The following is an 18,361-nucleotide window of genomic DNA, read 5'->3' on the forward strand; positions in this document are numbered from 1 at the left end:
TAGCACTTTTTTTTCAGGTACATAAAACCTGTTCACACAAAGATTTACTGTTAACTCTGAGCACTTTAAATTTAAAGTAAATCCCACCTGGCATTTGATGTCTTTAAAAGGATTTATTTAAGGATTTCACAAAAGATAGAATAAACCATACAATAGACACTTAATTTGCGTTTAATTTGTTACCAACAAAAATGGTAACACATTAAATTATTGTCCATGAATTTGTTATTTAATGCATTTATTAATATGAATAAACAATTAGTTATACATTGATGTTATTTGTTAATGTTATTTAAAACGAATAACGTTTGTTAATAATTTTAGCTCATGTTAACATGCTCAACTTTGGATGTTAATAATGCATTAGTAAATTTTGAACTATGATTAATAAATGCTTTACAAGATTATTTATACTTCATGTTAGTAAATACATTTATTTATTTCATTTTGATTTATTTGATTTAAATGTGTTTGTTCATTTATTTATTAATAACAAGCTCTACAAAATTGTTTACAGGATTATTCATACTTGGTTAATGCTAGTAAATGCATTAACTAATAGATCATTATTCTGTTGCCAAAAATATATTATTTAATTAATTAATTTGTTTTGTTTTATTTATTTGTTAATTTATATTTTATATATTTATTTATTTTGTCACAACTGAAACAAAAATCTCTGATTATCAAAGTACATTGTCTGTAAAGTTTCAGCTCAAAATACCCATCAGATAATTTCTTAAAGCCTCCAGAATTTGCCCATTTTGCTTTCTTACAGTGTAGCTGTTTTTGTAGCCTGTGGCCTTAAATCTAAATGAATTGTTTCTTCCGGCCCACTGCTCTGACTTGCTTGTCTGCTTCATCATGCATTATGTCAGTTAAACAGCCGTCAGTGATAGAGACAGACTCGGATGAAGCTGAAATACAGCTCACTAAATATCAAGTAAGTTTATTTGATGTATTTGTGGTGGAGTTTATTCAAGCCTTTCCGAAATGATGATTCACACACAAGTAAACAATTATGTACTGACACTATGTCATGTCGGTGATTATAGTGGTTAAGAATTACGATTCTACTGTCTTTATTACAAACAGGCTCTGTTTAAAAAAAAAAAAAAAAAAAAACTTTTAAACTCATAAATCTTAAAGAAATGTTATTATAGAAAAATGGCACCTGTCAATCAGTTCATTGGTCAAGGATAACCTAACTCCTACATCACGTTGCGATTGAACTCAAAATCATTGGTATTTGGATCTTATTTTAACATCAGGAAATAAAAAAAAGAGACTTGTTGGGTTTATATTAGTCCAGTATGACTGTGGACACACTATACATACAGACAGTTCAGTCCAAACAGCTTACAAAGGTTTATTTTCATCACAGGTACCTTTTGAAATGTCTTAAATTTCTAAAAATTAGTGTTAGGCCATAAAGTCTTTAATTTACTGAAATATTGTCTTGCAGGTCTTTAGATCCTTTTAAACATGTCTAATTTCCATCTGTCCATGTCTCCAATCACCAACAATTCATCTTAAAAAAAATAAATAAACCAAACTCTAACATTCTACTGTAAATACAAATATGTATTTTTTTTTTTGTTTTTTTTTTTTTTTTGAAGAAAAATTATGTTAAAAATGTGCGTGTTTACAATTAGGGTTTGCTTGTTTTTGACACATTATTTAAAGTATGTGGCAAATAATTAACTAATTAGATTATTTTTTAGATGAGGCAAGTAAACCTCTTTTCCACATGACCAACCTAAAAAAATCCTTAGTTTAGCCCTTTATAAGTCTGACATTTCATTTTATAACGGTCTTAAAAAGTCTTAAATTTGACTTTGGGAAACCTGCAGAAAGCCTGTATAAAGATTAGTGATCCATCAGTATAGGTCTTTTATTGACTGTTTATTAAACTTTTGCATTTGGTTTTGTGTAATATTGAATATTTGGTATTTGTGGCAGTGTGATATTTTAAGAAGTAATAATAGGCCAGTTCAAACCATTTCTGTACAAAATGCTTTGGATTCTACTCGTTTGTGCCAGTTAATTAAAAGTAGAATTTACAGTCAGAATAGTTTTAATAACGATTCTGGCAGAAATTTGTCCTTCATGTATCATAAATAAAAATATAAAGCTGAGTGTGAAGTTTATGGAGATGCATAATGTCTTTGAAAGGAAAATAACAAAATTATGCCAACTATTTGGACGTGTTTTGGTCAGACTCATCCCATTTCTTTTTCTAACCGTTTTATGTGTTTGTGGAGAAAATTGGCCAGTGGGTTTAGCAGAACTTTCTTGCAATCTAATAACAGGAATAATTGCACAGCGCTTTCCTGCACTCTCCAAAGAGCTTGTTTTCTCCCGTAATGAAATGCAATTTGTGAATTAGCTAGATCACGTTAGAAAAGCACCATGCTGATGCAAGAGATGAACGTGCTACCCACTATATAATATGTTTTAGAAAATACGTTTAAAGGGAATAAACAATAGTTGCAATTTCATTATTTTTACTGATATGCTTAGTTTTTTAAATCATAATCTATACACTCTCAGAAATAAAAGTACAAAAGCTGTCAGGGGTGGTAACTTTTTTTAAAAGGTAACAGAATTTGGACATTACAGCTGCATATTAGTATACCTTTTTTAGGGTACCTTCAAGATTCCCTTTTAAAGTAAATACAGATTTATACGTTTTAGGGTATTAACATGTATCTTTAAGGATCTGTTTGGAACAAAAAGTTCCTTTTGAAAAGGTCTGCTCCAGTGACAGATTTTCTAACCTTATTTCTGAGAGTGCACCATTCAGGCAGTAATACACAATTCTTTTTTGTTTATAATAATCTGTTAATTCTAAAAATTCAGCATAAATATTTCTTTACTGGGGAGTTGCTCTGACCGGATCATTTAAATCAACACTTTGTTACTGCGACGATTTGTTTTCTAACTGGATCTTCTGAATCAGTGAATTGTTAACTGCAGACTCTTTCTGAATGGATCATTTGAATCAGTGCAGCAATAACTGCAGACTTTCTCTGAATGAGTCATTTGAATCAGTGAATCATTAACTGCAGACTCTCTCTCTGACCAGATTATTTCAATCAGTAACTGCAGACACTCTCTGAATGAGTCATTTGACCATCTGAATCAGTCATTAACTGAAGACTCTCTTGAAATGGATCATTTGAATTAGTGCAACATTACCTGCAGACTCTCTCTCTCTGACCGCATCGTTTTAAATCAGTAACTGCTGACTCTTTCTGAGTAATTTGAATCAGTGAGTCATTAACTGCAGACACTCTCTATGACGGGATCATCTAAATCAGTAACTGCAGACTCTGAATGAGTCATTTGACCATCTGAATCAGTGAGTCATTAACTGCAGACTCTATTTAAATAGATCATTTGAATTAGTGCAACAGTATCTACAGACTCTCTCTCTGACTGGATCGTTTAAATCAATAACTACCGACTCTCTATGACGGGATCATCTAAATCAGTGAGTTGTTAACTGCAGGCCCTCTTTGTAGTATAAAGACTGGTTTATACTTCTGCGTCGAGTGACCCATGGCACCTCCCTTGCGCTTCGTCATGCATTTATACTTCTGCATGCTGTTTGTGAATCTGAATCATTGAGTCATTAACTGCAGACTCTCTTTAAATGGATCATTAGAATAATTTTTTTAACAATATCTACAGACTCTCTCTGAAAGAGTCATTTGAATAATTTGAATCAGTGAGCCATTAACTGCAGACTCTCTCTCTCTCTCTCTCTCTCTCTCCCTCTCTCTCTCTCCCTCTCTGTGTGTGTCTCTCTCTCTCTCTCTCTGTCTCTCTCCCTCTCTCTCTGTGTGTCTCTCTCTCTGTGTTTCTGTCTCTCCCTCTCTCTCTCTCTCTCTCTCTCTCTCTGTGTGTGTGTCTCTCACTCTCTGATCGGATTATTTAAATCTGTATCTGCAGACTCTCTAGAGGAGTCATTTAAACTATCTGAATAAGTGAGCCGTTAACTGCAAACTCATTCTGAATGGATCATCTGAATCAGTGAGTCATTAACTGCAAACTCTCTCTGAATGGATCTTCTGAATCAGCGTGGCAATAACTGCAGACTCTCCGAATGAGTGATTTGAATCAGTGAGCCATTACCTGCAGACTTTTTCTCTGAACAGATCATTTAAATTAGCAACTGCTGACTCTCTCTTCATGAGTCATTTGAATCAATGAGTCATTAACTGCATACGCATTCAGAACAGATAATTTGATTAGGTGATTTGACTCATGAGAAGAAGCACCACTGTTATATAGCTTTTATTGTATAAGCACAGGGAGGTTTTGATGCAGATGAATGGTGAATAATGAGTGAAGGTGCGTTGAAAACCCGCCTGTGCATTGCAGGCCAAGTTGAGCACAACCGCAGCGAGACGGCAATGCCAAGAAGGCCATGGAGTCATCATGATCAGCGAGACTCCCGCGGAGAGAAACGCCTCATTGAACTCGATGGCGTGTGATTCAGCACACTGGCACGGCCACAAAGTCTCGCTATATAAACAATTTATTTCAAACTCCGATATGATTACAATTAACTATTCATTTGGAACAGATGGCTGAGGCTGTTTGTTGTGGGTATTTACACCACAACAGGAAGTTTCAAGAAAAATAAGACACACACCTAATCTGTCCCAGTTGGCTTGGAACAAAACGAGTTTTGCTTTCCACACCATGTAAAATCTCCACAGGTGTGAGCGTAAAATAGACAGAGCGAGAGGGAGAAAGAGAGACTGTCATATTATGTTGGAGGAGTATTTTGAAGCTGACATAATTCTCTTTTGCTCAAGCAGGTTGAGCTGGGAAATGGCATATTTATATTGTAACAAACGAGCGATGATAGTTTTAGTTATTCTATTTAATGTATGTATATAATTTCTCACATATTTTGCACACTATTATTGACAACTTCCCTAAATATGCAATTACAAATTACGATTCACATGGTCTTAAAATGACAGTATTATATGAATGAAATTACAATGAAGATATGTGTTTAACAAATCAGCAAAAAAGCTTGCTTGAGTTATCACTCACTCATTCACTCAATCACCATACTTTGGCTTAGTCCCTGATTTATCGCTTATTTTTATAACTTAAACAGCGAAACAAACAACCTGCTCAAGTTATAAAAAGCTAAAAAACAGTATTATGTGTAGTGTTAATATAATTATTTACATTCACATACATAAGAAGATACTTTTATCCAAAGCAATTTACCAGTGAGGATAAAGCACTTCTAATTTTATTATTAACTTAGACTCGAGATGATTTGTAGTTGCTGTTGTTTTTTCCTTTCAAGCAAAAGTAGAGGTAAGAATGTGTCCTGCAGGGGGTTTGCTAAGCTTAATAACTTGAATGGAACACCCACAAAAATCCATTATGTTTTCCAAGAAGCATGGAGTGTTTATAATAGTGTCTGGTGCATTTTGAGAAGAAAAAAAAAAGAGTGTCGTCATCTTTTTCTTTATATATATATATATATATATATATATATATATATATATATATATATATATATATATATATATATATATATATATATATATATATATATATATATATACATATATATATATATACATATATATACATACATACATATATATATATATATATACATACTATATATATATATATATATATATATATATATATATATATATATATATATATATATATATATATATATATATATATTAGGGATGTAACGGTATCAGAATTTGACGGTACGGTAATACCTCGGTATGAATGTCACGGTACGGTATTTATTGAATCATTTACAGGAAAAAAAAAACTTATGAAAATACTCCAAAAAAGTGCCAAAAGTGTCAATGACATACAAATTAGCCATCTATCTGTAAGCTTTGAAACAGGAACTTCAATTTTAATAACAAAAAAATTATTAAACCATGTAAAAAAATAAAGTTTCAATTTAGTGTTGTTGAAAACTCATCACATTTAACATTTAATCACTCACTCACTTAGATAGAGATGGGTTTAAAGGAAAATTATCATATAATTATAATCTGGTAAAAGCTGGTATCTCTGGGTTATTTACAATGTCCCCTGCAACAAAAAAAAACCCTCTCATTTGGGACTGAGGTTTCTGGGACAAGAGAGATATGACTTGGCCCATGTTGACAGCAGTGGGGTAACGTTGTGCATTGTCTTTCCCCCACTTGAGAAGACAAACCATGAGTGAGATAGAGGTCTCTTTGCGGTACAAGTCAATGTCTGCATCAATCTGAACAGTGTGCTGTGTTTCTGCAGTCCCCATGACTGTTATTAGTCGTATTCCCCAACTTGCAGGCACGTGCACACATAGGGCTCAACCTGTGCAGTGCACATGCCCTTTTTAGTCTTGGATAGAAAATGCCCTTCCAAAACGATCAAAAGTGCCCCCGCGACGCGACACAACCTCCGTCCAGTCCAGCCCTTCAGTAGGCGCCCGACAACACCTCTCTTGAGTATGCGCGCTCAACCCCGCCTCGGCGCTTTACAATACGCGCGCCACAACAGCTGATCAGAACGCGCGCGACAGCACCGCTATTCAGCACGCGCGCGGCGACAACACCCGCTTTAGGTTCGATCATTTCCATCTTTTTTTCATCTCCGCTACTAGCAGCACACTCCATTTTCACATTACTGGATCTGTAGCGACAACAGACCGCAAAGGATTATGGCCACGCCGGGGCTGATGGGAAATGAAGTTTCAGCTACCTCCCGTTCGCTTCATTCGCCTGAGCAAATTTTCTCTGAAGACCTATAGTTTTATCGAGTCATGCGACTTCGGTAATATCAAAAAAATTTAATATTACGGTATGACGGTATTTACAATACCGTTACATCCCTATATATATATATATATATATATATATATATATATATATATATATATATATATATATATATATATATATATATATATATATAAAACAGGAATGCTGAGGAGGAGGAGGTGTCTGTTAGGTTGTAACAACTCTCCTGAAACCCTTCTTCAGCTTACAATAGAAAAAAAAAACAAGCCACACCTACTGTTTTTACAATATTCTGTTTCTATAGGAACTGCATGATCACAATGCATCACAAAAAAAGTTAAAATTCCGGTTCATGCATATTAATGAATCTTAATGATTAATTAATTATCACAAATTAATGCATATTAATGAAGTTGCATCTCATTCACAACAGAACACGCCGATTGGTTATTGAATTGAATTACTGCACAGACACGCTAAAAGCTCAATGACGTCACTGTGTACTGGCCACTACTGATGGCCATACACCACACTGAAATTTACGCAACGACCTCATTGTTGTGACTTTGGTTTTTAAACTGGAAGAACGATTTTGCTCTAAATACTGCAAAAACAATCCATTTTTACTTGTTAGTGAAATATAGACTATTTTGAGGGGTGTAAACAAAAACAATGGTCCTAATGAATTTCTTGTTTTACATTTTTTTAAATTGCTATAGCTTCTGAGAATCCCAAAAAAGGCACATATTCACATATTGATACGTAAATGTTTAATATTAAAGGCTCTATTTTAACAATCTAGGCGCAGTCTAAAGTGCATGGCGCAAAAGCATTAGGGGTGTGTCCGAATCCACTTTTGCTATTTTAAGAGCGAAAAAAATATGGTTTGCGCCCGGCGCATGGTCTAACAGGGTTGTGCTTATTCTCTTACTGAGTTTTGGGTGTTTTTTGAGCATAACGTGCATTAAACCAATCAGAGTCTCATCTCCCATTCCCTTTAAGAGTCAGTTGCGTTGCGCCATGGCGCACATGCTATTTACATGGCGGATTTTGCAAGTGGAAAAACTGAACGCCTCACTGGCGAGAAAACTGTTAAACAAATCTCTTTACTTTTCTTTTACTCTTTACTTTACTTTTTAACTTTCATGGATAAGGAAATGGTTTTGTGCACTCCACTGAAGACATTCATTAGCCAACATATTTAATTCTGTTTGTTAAGCACAAAATTTGTTTCAAAACTATTTCTAATTTCATTTCTAATTTCCAGTAAACGAATAAATAAACTATAATAACGAAGTGTGGTCAAAAAACTGAGTCATATCCATATGCAGACATCTCCAAAACCCGGCAGGTGGACAAAAGTAAACTTGTTTTAATAAAGCAAATATAAATTTGCATATAATTAATAATAATAATAACATTAAACAAATGCACATTGTCATGAACTAAAAACAGGCATTGAGGCATGAAGGCATGGAGGTAGTGTTTATATATATATTTTTAAATATAGGGGTACCTCAGGGATGTGTACTATCACCTCTTTTATTTTCTATATATATTAATGAACTGCAGTGCAATATTGATGACAATCTCACACTCATGAAATATGCTGATGATCTGGTATTGGTTTCCTGTCAGGAAGAAATGAATAGCTCTTTATATTTTAGATATATTGATAGTATTATAGATTGGTTTGGCAAAAGTTCATTACACCTAAATATTGGGATAACAAAAGAGTTATGTCTGGGGAGTCAAACAAGAAGAGTAGATACTGGACTCTTTAAACCAGTCACTATAAACGGACAAATAGTAGAGCAGGTTTCAAATTTCAAGTATTTAGGCACAATTATTGACAATAAATTGAATTTTAATAGTAATGTAGAGGCGGTTTATAAGAAAGCAAGTCAGCGCCTCTATCTCCTCCGCAAATTGAGAAGTTTTAATGTTAGTACACAGACTTTAAACTTGGCATATAGATCACTTATAGAGAGTGTTCTCACATATAATATTGTTTCATGGTTTGGTAACACAACACTTAAACAGAAAAAGAAATTAGCGCAAATTATCAATCAGGCAAATAAAATAACTGGTCACAAACAGCATTCATTGCAGATTTTATTTGACTTTTTTATGGAAAAAAGAGCAGTTGTGATTTTTAAAGATAATACACACCCCCTTCACTCAGCATTTGAATTGCTACCATCAGGACGCAGGTTTAGAATTCCTAAAGCACGAAGAAATGCCTATAAAAAGTCATTTATCCCAGTGGCAGTTGTTGTTCTAAACCGGATCAATGTTTGTAGTGAATGAGGTGGTTACCAAGTATGATTTGCAGTATTGTGTATGGGGCTAATTTGGTTTTTAAACTTTTAACTTATGTTGTTGTGTTGATAAGTATTATTGTGTCGTTGTTGTATGTTTGTAATTGTTGTCCTAAATCCAGTGTTGAAGAAAAATTTCCTTTCTGTTTCAAGCAGAACGGACAATAAAGTTTAAACTAAAAAAAAAAAAAAAAAAAAAAAAAAAAATATATATATATATATATATATATATATATATATATATATATATATATATATATATATATATATATATATATGTAGAAAATAATATTTTTTGTAACATTAATTCCTTTAATTTTAAAGATATTTGTGTATTGCTCTACATCCTGTGTGTATTAAGCAATGTGTAAGCATTTAGACTTGCATAGGCGCAAATCTAACGTGCAGTTTAGACCTGCTTTTAGTTGGTCAATGATGCAACCTATTTCAATTTCTCAGAATAGCAACGCACCAAAAATGCACCTTAACACACCTCCTTTATACACAAGCATGCCCATGAGTGGATAAAGTGGCGCAAATGGATTTGCTGTTTGAACAACGTATATATATATATATATATATATATATATATATATATATATATATATATATATATATATATATATATATAAATGTCTGTCAATATCAGGGTTTCAAGCTTTCTTGACCCTTTAACACCCCAGTACTGAACCAAGCTTCATCATTCCCCACTGTAACAAATTATTTTTTTGGATGTTTCCCTGTGATGGTGTCCTCCAGCAGGCCGGTGTCGCACACAGAAGGTGCACCATACGGCAGCAGAGACCTGCGAATATCCCCAGAGACGGGTCAGTGTCTCGCTTAGGCAACTGAGAGTCTCCAGCCCAACAGTCTGCTGGTAAAAGATGGATAAGGACTCTCTCACTCTCTTCTCCCTTGCTCCATGTAAATAAGTCTTAATGAGGCAGGAGTTGCACTTGAAACGGCCCCTGGGTGTCAACAGCTTTTCCCAGAGACCTTGAGTCTGACCCGGGTCTCTGCCGCAGCTCCTCCACCACCATCCAAGCTGTTGCCTTCCCATTTTTTTCCCTTTTTTTTTTGCTTCTCTTCCTTCGTCTGTTTGTTTCTAATTAGAGACAGCACGCTCTTCGCACACCTTGCACACATGCGCTCCAGGTGGCCGCTTTGCCTGGTGGGTTCGTTGTTGTGAGATTGCCTGATAACTGCCACTGGGGGTGAACTGGTGGTTTTCGGTCTGTGTTAACAGAATGGAGGACTAACATTGCGTGTGGTATACAAGGGTGTGAAACCGTTTGCTCTAACAAACGTGTAGCTGACAGAATTTGGAATGGGTTTTTAAATCTTTAAGAACACAAGCTAAGTTCTTGACCGGGTTAAAAACAATGCCGGGTTAAAAATGTAGCTTTAGTTTAAGGTATTTCTCACTAACTAGTGGCTTATTACCAGCCTATTTTATGATATTGGCTGTGTATTAGTACTTAGAAAGTACATATTCTGTATGATTTCAGTATATATACTACTACCTTAATAACTATTAATACACTGCAAAAGTCAAAGTTTATTAACATATTTTCTTTTACCCAAAATTGAACTGTATTGGAGTAGATAGTACAAATAAAATCATCAGAAATACACGTAGAGGGTTTAAGTTAACTGGATTGTATGGTTAATTCAATATTTACACAATTTGTTACGTATTCTTTTGATTGTTTTAGTTTTTTCACTTTACTTATGGTCAAGAAACATGAAAGTAATATTGATCAGGGTCGGATTAATGGGGTCTTTAAAAAAAGGTGTTTTTTTATAGATTAAATGTACTTGTTGGCATTCTTGATGTATACATATGGTTATGGTTAAATTTATTTTGTATTAATATTTATTATTAATTACTTAATTTAATATATTATTATTTATAGAGTGGCGACCCCAGATTAATAAAGGGACTAAGTCGAAAAGAAAATGAATGAATGATTATTTATACACTGTAAATGTGTGTATATACGTACCCTATGTACATATACAGTGGGAAAAATGAGTATTGAATGTGTCACAATTTTTCTCAGAAAACATATTTATAAAGGTGCTGTTGACTTTGTTTTCACCGTATGTTGGTAAAAACTAAACTAATTGGAAAGACAATGATCCAAAACACGGCTAATGAAACTCTCAGATGCTTTCAGAGAAAGAAAACCAAGCTGTAGAATGGCCCAGCCATCTACCTGACTTGAATCCAATAGAAAATACAAAATAAATATCAGATTCAATAGATGAGACCCACAGAACCATCAAGATTTTTACACTCTGCTCAGGTGTGATTCTTTTCAGTCTTCAACAATTCATGTGACCATTCATTCTTACTTTAATACGAGAGGCGTTTTTAAACTGACATCACCAAAAAAGCCTTTTACATACTGTAAAGTATTAAATACGTTTCAATGGTCCAGTACATTTTTGTTTCATTGTTATTTCAAGTAACTAAATTTTCAGATTTTTTGTTTTATTTTATTTTTTATGTTTGTATTGTTTAGGTTTTTACCAAAATCTTGTTCAATTTCATATCAAAAGCTCCTTTAGAAATATTATTCCCAGGAAAAAAAAACAACATGGCATGTTCAATACGTATTTTCCCCACTGTATTTATTACATACATATTTTTCCTTTTTATGAATAACATTTTCTGAATTAAAAACATCTCATTATATGTATTGTATTAAACGTCTCTGTGTGTATAAATAGCCTTGTATGTGTATTTCTGAATAAATTAATAATAAAAATAAAAATTGACAATGCAAACTCAAAATTATCTCAATTTATCGTATGCAATGAGTAAAGCAATAACCATCACCAACCAAGTGATGACAAGGATTTGGTTTTTGCTACGTTGATCCAATTTTGTGTAAAAACATAACATACAGTCTGATCTAACAAGAAATCCATATATGCAAAGGAAACTAAACTAATTAAATTACAAATGAAGTTGTTTAGTAAAATAAAATGACACAGGGAAAATGTATTGAACACATTAAGAAAGGAAGGTGTAAAAAGACAGCCCAGACAGCAGCTGAAATCTCTCAGTAGTTGTTCAGCAACCCTCTGCCCTTCCTCATTATAAATTAATATTAGCTGCTTCAGATTACATTGCTGCCATCCAACAAAAAAAAAAAAAAATCAAGAATTCATATTTGAGTAAAAAGGGTCCATGTTTTTGTTATATTTAAGATCAAATCAGACTAAATGTGTCACGCATAAATTAAATAGCACTTTGTCTTTACATAAGGTAGTACAGAAGGTTAACAGCCTCATATTGAGCATGTTAATAAGAGTTAAAGCAAGCAAACGCATTAAGGCTAACTAAAAATGTTTCTACAAAATCCATTAGTTTAATGATTCCTAATAGGAAATTGATCAAGTCGATTGCAAGTGCATTATATTCACTTATTTTATTAATACACTATTCGACTGTTAAATGAAGAAGAAAAGCTTTCAGACTAACTCTAAATGCAAATGTACCTCCAAATGTCATGGTGGCAGAAATGACCCGTACGCCTCATTTTTTGTGTCTCTCAGGAAAACAGGATTACAAGAAAACCAAGCCGGTGCTGCGAGCCACTCGGCTGAAGGCGGAGGCGAAGAGAAGTGCTCCGGGAATCAGGGTGAGACACTGCTGTCTTTCATTCTCATTACCTCCCCCTCCATCCCAACTGATCCCTCTCTCCCCATCTGCCAAACACACACACACACACACATTATTCATCACACCTCTCCAACCTGAGAGCAAGTCAAGCAGTCTCCATATTGATGAGGCAGAGAAGAGCTGTTTGACTCTCAGAGGAGAAGCTCTCTTTCTCCCTTGCCGTCTCCTTTGCTTTCTCTCCATCTTTCTCTTTCTCTTGGCTGTCACTCTAGAATAATAATCGGGAGTTTGAGGGAAAAGCCGTTTTTTTTTTTTTTTTTTTTTTTTTCAGCGTCTTTGTGTAATTTCCATTTATTAGTGGCAGTGGTTTGGTTGAATGTAACTTTTTTTCTGTTGCTTATAGTGGATTTGACTAATATGTTGCAGATTGGTTTTGATTTTATTTGCATTTTATACATATAAAAGTCCATGTGCAATGTGATTTTGTTTTTAAGCATAAGATTATCAGTATGCATAAACTTTATGAGGTGGTTTTATTCATATAGATGAATGCAAAATGAACAGTTGTCCATAGTTTATTATTCATGGGTGTTTTCTGTTTACTCTTTCTAATTGCTCTATGGGATCTTGGTCTCTGCTCAGTATTTGATTTTGACAGTATTGATATTTTAGGTTTGTTTGACAACAATTAGTCTCAAACAACTAAAACTATCAATAAACTTTATTTTGGACATATTATTATTTAATATTATTTATTGACTGTCTTAGTCCTTGCACTTTACAATAACATACACTGTACATCTCTCTATATTTAGGCTAAAACACTGCTTTATTTATTTATGCAAGTATGTATGTTTGTACTTTCATTTTAGTTATCTTTTATATCTTTAATTTGACTTTCCAAAACTTAAAGGTGCAGGTGATTGTCTTCAGAAACATTTTTTGTTGTGCTGGTTGAAAGTCTCTTCACATTCCAATAGAATTGATTAAAGTAAATGATCTAAGTGTTTTTATATGTATTTTTATATGCTGGGTAAGGTGTAAAACATAAAAATGTTCATCCAATTAAATAGAGTTGGGCCGACATCTCTCATAATTACCATAAGTAGCTCAAACTGTCTGTCAGCAAATGCAGATTTGAACAACTGCGCAGCCGTTTGTGCATTGCACCTTCATGAGAGTGAGAGTGAGAGAGGGAGAGAGAGACTTTGCTCTTTTGCACTCTCAGAAATAAGATACAAAACCCGCATTTCCAAAAGGTAAACTTTTGTTCCTAGCAGGTTTTTAAAAGTACATATTAATACCTAAAAAGTACAAATGTGTACCTTATTAAGGATTAAGGGTACAAAATTGAACCTTAAAAGGTAAAAGTGACCTTTAAGTTCTCCCAGTGTTCGTCAGGGTTTTCTCCAGGTTCTCCAGTTTCCCCCACAAGTCCAAAGACATGTGGTATAGGTGAATTGGGTAAGCTAAATTGTCAGTATGTGTGGGAATGAGTGTGTATGGGTGTTTCCCAGTGATGAATTGCAGCTAGAAGGGCATCTGCTGTGTAAAACATATGCTGGAGTGGATAAGTTGGCGGTTCATTCTGCTGTGGCGAATAAAGAGACTAAGCCGAAAAGAAAATGAAGGAATGAAGTTACTATCATGAATGAAGTTATGTCAACCTGTACGGTACGAAAGTAGAAAAGGTACCACCCCAGTGACGGATGTTAGACCTTGATTTCAGTGTTTACTTATTCTCAAGTAATTTCAAATGAGCATGACTTCTTTCTGTAATAAACAAAACAAGATATTATGAAAGTTTTCCCAATGGATACCAAAGCTGGAACTGATGTAAGAACTTGTATTTTTAGTTAAACCATCACTTAAAGCATTTATTTTTTTAATTATTTAATTATTTTCCTCCTGTTTTCTTTTGAAAAATCAAATGGATAAAATGTTTCTTATAGCATATTATCGCAAACATCTAATCAAAACTCTTGCTTTTTTGTTGTAAAGATCCTCTCTTCATCCTTGATAGTTTTGGCAGATAGTTTATTTTTGATTGGTTTTTGGCACGAGTATTTCTGGTGCAATATGTTTTATCATTTCTCTCAGAATACAGAGCGCTGTATTGGGAACTGTTGCCAAAAACAGCTCGATTCCGTGCTCAGTCCTCTCACTGACAACAATGATCTGAAACTAATTCATAATTCATAAGCTGCAATAGTTTCACAGCAGACTGGACGATGTCGAAACTCTGAGCACGACTGCACATGGCTAGAAAAACAACTTAAAAAGTTGCTTGTGTTGGGTTTAGTTTGGAATGAAGTAATCAAATGTGAAGGCTGCAGATTAGCTGGTCTTAGCAATTCAATTGTTTTTGTTAGAAAGCCAAGCCCTCATTACGATTCTTCTAAGTCTCATTAGTCTTTTATCCAATTACCGAGGCTTAAATCTGTGGAAATAATTTACATAAATTGCATTTTTTTTTTTACAAAAACCATCTCCTTCTTAATGACTTGAAATGTTCATTTAGTACATTTGAGACCAACTAAACGTCATTCCACAGGTATTCTTTCAGCCTATGAGCTCAGTGTGTTTACAGCTGAAAGCAACATCTCCTCATTCTGTCACAAACGTAGTTTATTGCGTACAGCTTTGGTCATTGACTTGGCATGTTTCTGAGGAACGTGGACGGCGATTTGTTTGTTCTGGTTTGTAATGTGACTAATAGACCCCTGAGCGCCACACTTTGGGTTTTTTTCTGGTGAGCGCTTCTCTGTGGTATGCTTCCTTGCTTTGCTTTTTTCTGAGGAGTTGACTCATTCTTCTACCACTTGTTTTTCCACAGGCCATTTTCTCTGGCTGTTTTTGCTTGGCAGGTGGCACTCCATCTATGACCATCCCTCACTCAACTCTCAGAACCATACACACGCGTCAAATTTTTACCTTTGTTGTTGGGTTGAACGATTTTAGAAAATTATTAAATTGGGATATTTTGCTCAATATTGCGGTTGCGATTTTAATATACTTTTTTTTTTCCAAAGTTCTTTTTTTCTGTATTATTAAACAACAGTATTTATGTTGATGTTTTAGTGGTGAAATATATAAATAAATGTGGTAAAATAACATATATTTATTTTCTATTAATTTTCTATAGATTTTATTTACTTTTATATTTATATTTATTTTATATTTATATTATTTTATTTTATATTTATTTTAAAATTAATTTATATTTATTTTATTTTATATTTATTTGATTTTATATAAATTTTTTATTTATTTCATTTTATATTTATTTTATATTGATTTTATTTTACTTTTTATTTATTTTATTTTATTTTATTATTTTTATTTTATTTTATATTTATGTTATATTTATCTTCAAATGATTTTATTTTATATTTATTTTATTTTATATTTATTTTAGTTTTTAATATTTCATTTATTTTCATTTAATTTTTTTGTTTTATTTTATGTTTAATTTATTAAATATTTATTTTATTTTATATACATATTTATTTAATATGTTTTTCATTTTATATATATATTTTTTTATTTCATATTTATTTTATACACATTTTTTATTTATTTTGTTTGGTTGGTTGGTTGGTACGTACTGTCATTCGCTGTTGAAAAAAAAGTGTAAAAACTGAAGGATAATGTAGGTTCACACAGCCACACAGCTAACTTGCACTATACAAAGGAAAAGCCCAAGTGAAAAATAAACTTGCATTCAAAGGCAACTTCATGACCCTCCAATTCATAATGACTCTCTGATGCATCCATTATAGAACTGCACAATAAAACTATTTTACATACACATCTCAACGATGCCTGAAATTAAGAAAATCTGTAACCTGCTGCTTCATCTGCAACAACTTTATTCTTGTCACATGACCACAGTTTAATAGCAGATGTTTAAAAAGAATGTGAAGCCTTGCTTTACAATGAATTTACAACAGCTAAGGGGCAATGTTCGAAGCCTAAAACCTCCTTAGCTGTTATAAATATTCCATAAACCACAGATTTACAGTGCTTATTGCTTTTATGAAACAGTTCATTGATATACGTAGCTTTTGGCTCAGTGCTGATAGCGGTTGCCAAGGAATAGGTGTATGATTGTAATTTATAGCTTCAAACATGGCTCAAACAAGAACAGGAACTCTTTGTATTTTTGAACATCACAATATTATTTCAAATGCAATTAATCAGTCAGCTTTAATGCTCACACATTCATCTTTTTCATCTCACACCTCCCCGTCCTTTAGTCCCATTTGTGAGGCTTCGGAGAGCAGGTTGAGTCTGAGGTTTCAGGCTGTTCTGGGGTCTGCTTTGGCAGGCCGCACAATCTGCTGTTCTGCACGTGGTGGCCAGTTGGTTTGCAGAGATGTTGCCTGCCGGCTCGGGGAGGCAGCGGGCGCTGCACCACCTGCTGTGGGCACTGCTTGGCTCCCTGGTGCCTGGCTGAACGGATGGCATCACCTGGCACGAAGTAGAGGGGCTGGCGGCATCAGCTGTGTGTGGGGCTCCTGGCCTAAAAAGTATCCATGCCAACTCGCTAGCCCTGGAGCTGAATATTGAGTGCCCATCAGCCAATTTTAACTGTTTCTTTTTAGTGCATTCCATCGCATGCATAAATAAGTCCTGGCGGTTTTTATCTAAGCTTCTAATAAACCATAAAATGTTGTATAGTAAGACTGTGCTTTTGGACAATTTTGTAAGGTGATGCATTCTGGCACAAGACACAAACATAATGACTGGGAGTAAAACATTCACCTTAAAAAAAGATCACAATATAGACCCAATCCCAATTCTATTTTTGTACCCCTTCCCCTTAGGCCCTTCAAACAAAGTGTGAAGGGGAAGGGCTTCAAAATGTACTCCTAAGAAGTGGGACACCACTACAGCACCAGCACGTCATCATATGTCATCATAAGCTCTTGCTTCATATGAGATCAGACGATGGTGACTGCTGTAGTTATTCCAGTTGCATTCTTTTTTGGTATTTATCTTAAGGAAATCACTGATAGCAATGATATCATGTTATCATAAGTATATAATGTGGCAATTAAATTGTAACTATACTGTGCATTTACAAATACTGACTTAAATTTTGTTCATGTAAATAAAAGCTGATAAATATTCATGGATTCCTTCTCAATTGTAAGTCGCTTTGGACAAAAACGTCCACTAAATGACTAAAGGTAAAATGTATTTTTTCCACATTAATCGACTTTGCTGGTTGAAAGTAACTTTAAGTCAGAATTTGCCAGGGGTATGAATAATTTCAGGCTTGACTGTACAGTATATTCCTTTTAAGGTGTTAGTACCTGTAAACATTCATAATTATTCATTCATTTATTTTCTTTTTGGTTTTGTCCCTTTATTAATCCACATATATTAATCATATGTGTCACAACAGCGAAATGAACCGCCAACTTATCCAGCATATGTTTTACATAGCCTTCTTCTCTGACAAAGAGAGTGTCTCCAGCCAGCAGTATTACAGCACACCTGGGCTGAGCTGAGAGAACTACACAACCACTTAACGCGGGCAGAAAATCCCACTTCAGCTGTTTCTGTTGGCCAGTGAAGCCGCTGTGCCGAACCGCACC

General features: G+C 34.0%; 1 protein-coding gene across 1 annotated transcript in view; it reads left to right on the forward strand.

Annotated features, from left to right (window-relative positions):
- The window catches only part of triqk (triple QxxK/R motif containing), a 47,163-nt gene that overhangs the window by 16,212 nt on the left and 12,590 nt on the right, over positions 1–18,361 (forward strand). Inside the window, exon 3 of the mRNA NM_001127256.3 lies at positions 12,689–12,774. Coding sequence (NP_001120728.2) covers positions 12,689–12,774 — 86 coding nt within the window. The remainder of the gene's footprint in view (positions 1–12,688; positions 12,775–18,361) is intronic.

Source organism: Danio rerio, chromosome 19, assembly GCF_052040795.2.
Source record: "Danio rerio strain M-AB ecotype USA chromosome 19, GRCz13ab, whole genome shotgun sequence".
Lineage (NCBI taxonomy): Eukaryota > Metazoa > Chordata > Actinopteri > Cypriniformes > Danionidae > Danio > Danio rerio.